This window comes from Lingula anatina, chromosome 5 (genome assembly GCF_051362555.1).
Source record: "Lingula anatina isolate TDL-2025a chromosome 5, LinAna3.0, whole genome shotgun sequence".
In the NCBI taxonomy this organism is placed as follows: domain Eukaryota; kingdom Metazoa; phylum Brachiopoda; class Lingulata; order Lingulida; family Lingulidae; genus Lingula; species Lingula anatina.
This window is the reverse complement of record NC_141771.1, coordinates 13,533,716-13,545,036: the sequence shown is the minus strand read 5'-3', so window position 1 is coordinate 13,545,036 and position 11,321 is coordinate 13,533,716. Positions and strand designations below refer to the sequence as shown.

The 11,321-nt window shown below is 38.0% G+C and overlaps 1 protein-coding gene across 1 annotated transcript; it reads left to right on the top strand.

The window, feature by feature from the left end:
• Nucleotides 1-5,476: 5,476 nt before the first annotated feature.
• On the top strand, nucleotides 5,477-10,055 carry LOC106160907 (beta-microseminoprotein). Its single transcript, XM_013537679.3, has 3 exons — nucleotides 5,477-6,157; nucleotides 7,545-7,662; nucleotides 8,677-10,055. The coding sequence occupies exons 1-3, from the start codon at nucleotides 6,055-6,057 to the stop codon at nucleotides 8,828-8,830; spliced, it is 375 nt and encodes a 124-aa protein (XP_013393133.2). The 5' UTR covers nucleotides 5,477-6,054; the 3' UTR covers nucleotides 8,831-10,055.
• Nucleotides 10,056-11,321: the final 1,266 nt, after the last annotated feature.

Here is an 11,321-nt window from a genome sequence, read left to right as displayed (position 1 = left end):
CTCTGTGCATCTCTCGATGACAAACTCTCTATCGACTCTCTCTCTCTCTCTCTCTTGACGCACACACTCTCTCTCTCTCTCGACACACGCTCTCTATCGACTCTCTCTCTCTCTCTTGACGCACAATGTAAACATCAAATCTGAATATTTATCATTTACATGTACCTGTTTTTGTAAAAGGGAGGGATTCATGTAATCTTGCTTCAGTTTAAGGATATATCTTCTATGGAAATTATGGGGAGTAAATTGGCAAAATTCTTATTGGTTTTCCCCGCTGCAGGAGCGCGCACACACACACACACATACGCGCGCGCGCTCTATTTCCTTCTTTTATTAGTGTGATGCTGTTAGACTGACACTACCTTCTTCTTCCTATCTGTTTAATAATTAATTTATTTACGTGTATTTATTCCTCTATTCATAAGGTTCCAAAGAAGAAACGAAACCGCACTATCACCCTCCGCATCCGCCACCACAACCACCACCACAACCGCCGCCACCACCGCCGCCAAAAACACACTACGTTCCTGTTCCACAACCACCGCAGGTCGTCCACGTTCCGGTTGAAAAACCAGTGTACATTCCCGTACAATACAGCCCGCCTCCAGCACAGAAACCACAGTATAACCCGTACAGAACGGTGTCAAACCACGGATACAACCATCAGCCTGCCATCAAGGCACCTGCGCATAATCCTCACTCTTATCCTCAACAGTATGCTCAACCTCATCATCAACCACATCCTCAAAAACATCATCAACCACATGCTCAACCACATCATCAACCACATGCTCAACCATATCATCAACCGCATGCTCAGCCCTACCCGAACACATACCCCCAAAAACCCTACCCCGGTTTAGTTGGAATAATGTCAGTGTCCAAAACTAGTGGCGGGAAGAGCGGGGGTCAGGTAGACAGTGGACAATCCGGTCACGGAGGTACAGGCCATTCCAGCCATAGTTAGACAACAGGTTCCAGGCACTCTACCTCAGCAGATAGCCATGGTTTACAAATGGCTACCGTTTGATCTGGACAAGCAACTGTAGGCAGTTCCGGCTTTGTACAGATGGCGATAACGGCGTCAAACACAAAGGGCACTGACCTCAAATCTGGAACCGCCAGTGGCAAAGGATATATTACTCCCTGGGTTAAGGGACAGAGAGCTGTTACTTAAGTCTTAGGGTGACATATACTGTATAAAGATTAATAGTAGTTTAAATAATTTTACGTTACATAAATTAAATTATTAAGATAGATAAAAGTGTCTTCTTCAAGGACTGGAAAACGTCTTCTTCAAGGACTGAAAATTTAGACCCCGAAGAAGAGACACAAGCCGAAAGCTCGGGTACATTTTATCTATTTTAGTTGATCTTAACAGATACGTTTTCAATGTCATGTATTTATATTTTTTATATCAGATCAACACGATTAATTTGCTAAATCGTCAAAGTGTCTAGCTTAATAACGCTCAGGGTATACGTGTCTCGTGAAGCACAATGTTTCTAGTTACATTTGTACGAGAAAGATAATTTTTATCCAAATACTAATAAAATTTGTTGTTTTGGCAAAAAAGTCAATATAATAAAATTATCAAAACTTGTTAAGGAATATTTTATTTCTTTTCTCTCTTCTTCTTTTTTTATTGTATTGATTCTTTCTTTCTTTTTTCTTTCAAGTCGATTGGATGAATATTAATAGAAATGCATCCATCCAATGATAACAGCTCTCCCTCCATGAAAAAGGTTTTCATTGCGTTTCAAATACAATACAATAACGACAAAAACCCAAATCCAAACCACACACCTTTCAAATGAATTTCTTAGGCGTAACCTTAAGGTCCAAATATAATCGGATCCGTGGTGATAGTGGCCTCGGTTGGCAAGCTTGAATCTATTGCTTGTCTACACCGCAGGGGATACAAAACTCATTCTCTTGTCATGACATAGTCAGAAACTCCCAAGAAAACCAAGGTAGAGTCATATATGTATCAGTGCGCGCGCGCACACACACACACACACACACGTGCACACATACTCACTTGGGGGTACTCACATCCAACCGTGATCGAGTCACATAAATTATCTCTACGGCGACATATGCAATATAAATAGAAATGCTAATGTTAAGTAAAAATAAACTAAGACAACTATGTCTAGAGCCTATGCCAAAAACAGAAATACTTGGTGAGGTACACAGAAAACTTTTTTTTTAATTTTGAGAAAAGACTAATGAGCATGCCAGGCTCCTCGCACTCTTGATGATATTTTTATCTTTATACGAGCACTGAGATGATTAGAATCTTAAACATCACTACAGGCACATCATCGTGGAAAGCAAAGCAATTTATAAAAATGATGCTGCAATAAAAGTTATTTACCGGTGATTATGATAATCATTGTAGGAGGAATGTAAATGGTGTAATCTGGTTAATTACGGAACTACACTCGCCCCCGTAGTGATCTAATCTTAAACGTAATCAACCAAGGTTATTGTATTTGGTGCAAAAACATCTTTAAATGATAATGAAAATGATCAAGTTATTTTTAGACGTGGTAATCAGGAGGCAAAATGAACCATTATGCATTCTCACGCTCTCTCTCTCTCTCTCTCTCTCTCTCTCTCAGTAAGTTGCTGTACAGCTACATGTAGGCCTACATGTATAACAGAAATATTCACTTGTAAAGAATAAGCCATGAAACTTTCACTACTTGAGTCGTTTACAGGCTGATTTCAAAGGCATAATCCCTAGACACACAAGATAACTGACTGAACATACACGTACCAGCGCTGTCATATATAAATTATTAAATATATAAGAAATGTCGAAGTTTAATATCGTTGGTTGTATCATTGCGATAGCTGTGACAGATGACTTCTGGCAGACTGAAAGAAAGATTTCTTTCTAAAAAAAAAAAACAGAGTGAAAGACAGGGTGACAGAAAGACAGGAAATTTTGGGCTTGTTTTAAGGTAGAAACACCACATTTGTAGAACAGAGCTTAACAATGTGGGGATTTCTACTAAACTGAATTCTTCCACAACAGGAAAAAGAGTTTAAAAGCTTCGAGATTGAATTCCCTTTAACATACCAATCCAAGGTAAGGAAAACATAACAAAGTGGCAGTTCAAAAAGTGACAGTTACCTGTAGGAGACAATTTTCACGTAAACAAATTAAATGAGCTTTCCAGATTAAGCGTAGGCGAAGATTTATTATAAGGCAAATTTTAACCACCTATCTGCACCCTCGAAATGTGACGTTTATAGCAGGAGGGACATTTCTAGCCACAAATACATCAGGTAGGTTGTTAATGACACTGAAGCATGTCGTGGTGGCGTTGGGATGAGTGAAAATTGAATTTTATCAGACACGTAATTAATATTTAAAGTTCATGTTTAAACGTACTCCCCCAATAGTTTAAGACTCTTGAGTACTTGGTACTTGTGTTTTTCAAATATCACGTTTAACCGAGACAAGTGGTCTACTTCATGTAGGTGTAAGAAGTTATTCAGTACAATGCAATACCCGTATATATTGAGTAACAGGTACATTAATTTACAGTGGAAATTTGAACTAGATTATTTCTACTTTTTTTTACTTGTACATGTACATGTAAGCCCCTATCCCGAGACATGAAATAACTTTTGAAAATAACAAAATTAAAACGTCTACTACATGCACTGTAGTTCATGTTTAAACGTTGGATTTTTATACAAAAAAAAAAATTATTCATTGACTGCGCAAAATCAAAATAATTATAAAATGGTTAATAAAGAATTATTTAATAAAGAATAAGGATGCTTACAAGCGTGCATTAGAATTAAACTTCTGCGTTTACTACTCGATTAAGTGGTGATCGATATATAAGCACTAGCAAATTGTTAAGAACACTTAAACCCTTCAACATTTTTTTCAATTCCTCGACAACATTCTATACATACCACATTTCTGTGGTCTCTTGTTTCTTACAGGTTTCATATACCATGAATCTGAATAAAAAACCAAAACTTTGCAGCAAGCTAGATACATTCCCGTTGTAAAATTAATATTCGAGTGTCCTAAAACTGCTGAGGACCTGAACTATTCGAATTCTGAGGAATATAATTATTCAGTATCACCTAGACACAAACAGGCCTTGTGTCCGTTGTGTGAGTACTATGTTTATGTACATGTGGGGCGCCATTTTAGGAGTTGAAACCAAAGAGTAGACAAAACATATCAGTAACGATTCGATGGCGTGATCGAGAGCAATCTGAAGAATCAGAAAAATGATTGCGGTTTGTTCCTATTACCACATGAATTTCAACGCGCGTGTCGTTGGCGTGCCCCAGGTTACGCTATCTCGACTCGACTGGATCCGTTTTGTCTAGCATGGGTGCCAAGGAGAATACCATATCAATCAAATCAACATTGCTGCACATGGGAAATACTTCAGCGGAAGTCACGATGATATCAGTAAACAGGATATATTTCTGGTGAACAAAATGTTTACGTTTTAAGCATTGCATAACCTAATTATGCAACACACTAAGAAAAGGTAAAGCCGCCAAGTTGTTTACAAACTTCTGTTAAGGTACGCTTAATCCATCTACTTAAACTTAAAGGCTAACAGAACCACAATATTGACTGTACTTTGCATTTTTCGGAAAATGATCCAGTTTTCGTCTTGTCTTGCTCAAATCGAGGCTGGATACTATAGAAACAGGATCTGGCTCTGGAACTTTGGGAGATGTAGAAAATTCAATGACAACCAGTTTCAAATTGGTACCATGAAAAATCATGCAGAATGCTGGGAATAACGAATAAAGTATAAAAATGAATAAACAAGCGGCTGCAACAGCCAAAATATAATTGATGATGCCGGTAAAGAGGCGTATGTACCATGTGTCCAGTATAAATAATTTGTTTACGTGCTGAGAGGCACCAGACACCTTGACGATATAAATTATACGCTAACCAAGTGCCGGTGTACTGACTTACTGTGAATGTCATCTTGTAATTTCGGTTCGTTTCCTTTTTTTATGCTCTCTCTCTCTCTCTCTCTCTCTCTCTCTCTCTCTCGTTTACCTAACTTAGGTTTGCATGGGAACATTTTTTCATTCGCACAATAGCAGTGAAAAATTTTATCAGGTGATGTTTGTTTTTCTGTCGACCTCCCCTTCCCAATTTTTTTACATGTTGCAGTAAACATTTTACATTTTACACCCTAGTGCAAAAGACCTGTATAACCGTTGCACCTGTTTTCCTTTAATTCATGATCTATTCAGTTTGCATGAATGTATTATTTCGTTAAAGAAATCTGCCAAAAATCGTAAGCAGGAAACACACAGAAATCAACCTATTTATAGCCTTCACTAATTAATTCGCATGTTTCATCAGCCTGTCAGCGGGAGCGTGATGCCCGCGACGTCACAGTTCTAAATATACTCTCACCTTATCCTCCGAAAACGAGTATAAAGGTGCTTAAAGCGCTGTGGCATTTTGACATTGAGAATTCTATTAGAGATAGCCTGCTTTGCGAGACACTTGAAACATCGCTCACGTTTCCGTGCGGTTGGAACGAGCAAATAATTCGCTTAAATTTCTTTCCCATTCCAGACATTTTCAGCAATCCTAACATTCATCACGGGCGAAGAGGAAGTGGATTTGTGCACGTGCGCGAGAGTATTTATGTACGCTTTCTGAGCCGTTTCCCGTCAGAGAGGTGATTTGGCGGACACTCGCGCACTTCTTCAAAGGGAGCATTCATCAAATATCATCTTGAGTAATTCTCCTTACAGAGTGGGTAATTTTGATCAAGCACGCACAAAATTCATCAGTGCAGTAAGGCCAACTTAAAAATATCAACCAGATAAAAATAGGGCTGACGCTAACGGAGTGCCTGCTAACTCACGTGGTCAAGGGTTCGTTTTAAAATAAGCATATAAGCCAAGTTACGGCATCAATCATAGACAGACTTCTACCCATTCGAAAGCAAGAACCGTCCAGATTTTCCCGGCACCGAAGAACTTCGGAAAAAGCGACAGGTCCCGTAACTTTTACATTGGCACAAAATGAAGATAAGAGTTGCTTCCCTTGCGTTTGTGGCCGTTTGCTGCTTCATTCTTAATGTTGATGCTTTCTGCAATAGGTCACGACCGAAGATCGACTTGACACGTAAGTATAGTTTGTTACCCTTTTTTTCTGTCGTTTCTTTACACTTATGCCTTTTTCTAATACTTGCTATAGTTTGCATTACAGGTTTGCTGCGAACGCAAAAAAAAAAAAAAAAAAAAAAAAAAAAAAAAAAAAAAAAAAATGCCGACATCTTTTCGTGAAGTATATTGTTTAACAGTATGCATCAACTATAATTTAGATCTGCGATTGTAGGTTAAAATGTAAAAAAAGGATATGATATTTGAATGTCTGCACGCAAAATCAAGATTGTCATAAAACTGAAACTGCGAAGTTAATATGGTTAAGATGGTGTTAGGCGTCTATGTACTGTCCATAGAGAATTAAGAGGGAAAAATCACTCTATGAGGCGTCATTTCAGCCTACTCTAAATAACCACCACTTCAGTGATACTATTTTAAGACTGTAATACCTTTGAAATATATAAACAGATTTAGGAGTACAGGAGCACACAAGTGCGCTTTTTATTGGCCGCATTGGATCTGAAATAACATCACTGCACCACAAAAAACTCTAATGGTTGTGTTTTAACCCTACCGCAGATTTTCAGTATTCCATATGGGAAACATAAATATTTAAAGATTGACATAAAATCCTTACCAATACTTCCTTTCAACACAACATGTTACTTTGTGGAATGCATTAAACCGACAGTTTTACCGATAGATCTCCACCAGTTAATGGGTGCAGTTCTTGTTTCAATTTAGGAAACGTTTCCATGCCGTAATCTTAAAAGTGTATATTGCTTTTTATAACCCTTCTAACGTTACTTAAACACGGCATTTCGACTGCAAAAATGCATTAATCCGATATTTGGATTTCGGTGCGTTGACTCACTGATTCAGGATTTCCTTTTTAATATTTAAAACTAACAGACCATTCCACATTGTGTTAATAAGAACCGGAAAGTATCACTTTACTGTAGGGATAGAAATATCTAACCTCGAGACTTAGCGAGATTTCATGGGTTTTGAAGGACATTGGGGTCAGAAGTAATGGCAGACTAACGGGTTCGTTACGGCAACAAGTATAATCTGATAGAGTTTATTCGTTGGTATTTTCTGGTTGTTTTGCTTAAATTATGTATAATTACTGTCTACTTTATCGCAAAACAATGCGAATGCTCCATGCTTTGCGCGTCATTTTTGTATTGGTTGCTAAGAAAACTTTCCCGGAGCTTTCACCCCAAGTTTCATCTTTATCACTAAAAATATAATCCCACTTTACACGGATTTCCACATGTTTTATTATTTCACATGACGTCACAAATACCGAACACCTCGTTCTAAGATGATACCCATTATCATGTACAAGTTTACAACAATATCAGCGAAAACCTACAGATTTACAAAGTTCTGTTTTCTTACAGCTTATGGTGCATTTCCCTACTGCGAGTACAAAGGGATCGGACTCCGTCCCGGGTCTGTTATATATACCAAAGACTGCATGCGCTGTGAGTGCTTCAGGACCGGGCTATCCTGTTGCGGGTAGGTTGACTATACACATATGTAATGATTTGCATTCTAATTTTTAAAGAGAAAAAAAATTAAATGTGAAAGTGGTTAACGGGGATTAATTAATTGTGGGGACTGACGGAATTCTAAAAAAAGGAGATAAACGAAAGTGGCATTTTTGTTTTAAGATAAAAAAGTTTTGAGATTGATACATGTATCTTGTCTTTATTAGTGAAAGGGTACCGTGTGTATGTTTACACCTTACATCACGCTTTGTTCGTACTAAATATGACACAGAGGAGAGGTGGTGGTCGGATTTGGACGAAATTGATCAGACAATTTGCTAAATACTCAGTCTAAAACTGTATAAAAAGTTTTTTCTGATATTCTGTTCTTTTTTTATTCATATTTTGACGGGGTAGGGTTATGACGCAATCATGCACCTAGATTGCATTCAAAAGCAAAAAAAAAAGTTTAGAGAACTTACAAAACACTTTGTTCAAATGAAAATGAGTTATGGAAAAGTGCCGCCCTCTATCGGACCCATAAATCATCATATGTCGGTGGTGCTGTGCTCATAGCTCCCGCTGTGGTGAATGCGGAAATAATGCATAAAAATGTTGTTTTGTATACTTGGAGTATTTTGTGGTTATTTCGAGTAATAAATTCATCAAGAGATGAACCGTGGTAACCAAACGACAATTTAATTTTCATTCGAATGATAAATGACCCTAGCTTATCGCCTACTAAGATGGGCTGTCGTATCTTTATTATCCTAATTATCATTTTGTTTATTGGTTGTGAAAAAATGAAAGATACCCTTCACATTTATATTTCACTGATATACATTTCCTTATCATTCCATCCTTGGGTTTCTTTTCGTCCTTCTCTCTCTCTCTCTCTCTCTCTCTCTCAAATGTCACATGAATGGATCTAACCCTGTCTGCAGTGTCACTTCTGCTGAAATCATGTGTGGTTTGCCTTAAATATAAACAACCTTCATTTGTGGTCGATTTTTCTTATCAAAAAGCTTTTCCATCTTTGCAGGCAGGGTTTGAAGGCCGGTGTGATCGCTGGACCGCCTGGGCTCAAAGCGGTCAGCGTGAATTGCAAGATCCAGTGGGTACCTGATGAGGTCGGTACTGCGGGTCTGTCGGAGAAAGAACCAAGCAGTGAAATCCCCTCCGTGTTGGTGGGGTAATCAGCAACAGCAGCAGCGGCAGCAACAGCGGCGGTAGCAGCTCTTGACTTGATTTCCGCTTTTATTCTGTGAATGAATCTATTATATATCACTGTGTCGTCGTCCAGGTCCAATGTCACGGTTATAAACTAGTGAACATTTTTGTTCGAAAATGGGGATTCTTGGTCTGTATTTCCACAAATGAATAAAATACCGGTGTTATTACGGCCGGCACACGCTATGAGTTACGAGCTGAGCGAATGTTCTCGTGAGCTTAGCAATTCGACTGGTTGTTATCGTTTTTTCCTCGGGGAATGTCGAGCGTGTTTTGTATCTCAAGTCAGCGCACACTTTCAATGATGTTTCAAATTTGATTTGAGTTAGATGACTGAGCTTGGATCTCGTAGTGTGCGCCGGACGTTAATTCGTGGGCTCTTTCAGTACGTGTTTGATGGTTGTCAACTAATTATAGCGACAGATGGAGTTATCAAACATGTTTTTCCTGGCATTAAGTGAAAAATACTCGTTCCAGGGGTTACAAACTCTGCATTTCTCTACGTGCCTAGATTTAGTGCACAGTGTATATTGACTTTCATAGTTATTTAAAATAACTGCTGAATTGCTATTATCTACCGGTACTATTATTAATTAATTCATTTATTTATTTCGAAAAAAGTCTTGCAAGCATATAATGTGGGTATATATTTAGTGTTGGTGGCCTTTAAGTTCCCACAGAAAACCGACGTAAAAATCGGTGTTATAATGTGTGACAAGATGATGACTTGATAAAAAACTGTACATTTAATATTATGATGTTTAGCATCCGCAGGATCCATATTGTTAAAGACAGAGGAGATCGAAGCACTTAGTGTTCCACTGTCCGTCTCATTCACGTGTGCATTCATATTTTCATATACTTAAACCGGATACCTGGGTAGGCTTTGGTCAACATTCATTATGGTGATATGTGTGCCTATAGCATTCTAGATGGTATCCACCTTTACTAATTATATGACAATATTTCAAAATGGTATTAAATACAGTTCTTGATGTACGTGCATCATGTATTTCAATCTAGGTTTGCAATTGCGTCACGCAAAAAATTCTTTTGTTGCCCCTGTCATGATTTTTGAAAAGGGTGGTGATGAATCTTGTTTTTTTTTTGTGTTGTAAATATGAGTGGAACAGAGAAGTGCGTTATAGAATGATAAACATATCATTTGTAATAAAGGCTTTCGTATTATGATGTGGTCTGTTTTTGATACACTTGACGGCAACCCTGCCCGTTTTGAATAAGGATAACGGGGCATATGTATTTCTATGGAAAATTAAATGGAAAGTAACCAACAAGCCCTATGCAACGTGCCATGTGCCCCCCCCCCCCCCCCACGTGAACAATGTCACACTGCAATAACGTTACTCGGATGCTGTAACATTGTTATAACGACGTGGAGACGCCATTGCACCACGTGATGTGTTCTTTTTTTTAAATCTCAAATTAGTTGGTCCAAAAACTGGTCAAAGTTCATTAAATGCACACAAATACCCCAAAAAGAATTTTGTGTCATATATTTTCTTATGTTGCCATCTTTCAATGCAAAAATCGCGATAAACAATAACAATTCTTTGATATACCAAAAAGATGAATTAAACCAGATGGACAAAATTGCCCTATGCACTAAAAGTGGCTAGATTACTGCCGCCACGTTGGTTGGCGGAAATTACACTTTGAACGCATTTTGAGCTATTTGATCTAAGGTGATTAAGATGAAAATAAGCGTAATTGACCACATTAACTAAGAAATAATGAGTGCAGCAGTAAACGAGGCTTATAAATGAGGCTTGACTATGGTGAAGTTTTTAACGATATGTGAAATACACAAACCCAGGGACCTCTTTCACGAAAGAACTTAGTTACCAAAATTGGTCTAAATATCTAGACCGACATTTTAGCCTACAGTGGTTAGTGAAAAGTCAGTGGTAATACAATCTAGTGAAATATTGCGCCTGTTTTAATACGAAAAGACAAATACGTACTTTATTTAACTACACTACCTTGGTTTTATCTTGAACTACAGACTACGCTTTTATAGTGTACCAGGTTCTTTTACCAATATTGCTGCTTAATTTTTATAACAAAACCAGTCCCTGATCAAATGGGAGTAATGGAGTCATTTACATATAATGCGTCATTAGTAAAACGCTTCTTGTACCCATTTCCGCCAAGTCGTTATCATATGAAATCGAAACAACTATTTACAACGAGCAAATTGTCGATCCGAGCTAAAACAATTCCCACGAAATCCCTCATTATTTTAGCCTAGGACCCATAATCATTTTCGCTTATTTCAATAACTGGTATCAAAGCGAACAAACTAAATTGCTCAACAATGTGAAAATCTACGTTCGCCAGGTCTTTTTTTCTCCTATTGGATTTTAAGGCGTGATCAGATCAGTTCTAACTTAAAGCAAAAGGCTTTAACCGAAGTTGCCAGGGATGCGAATTGTTAGT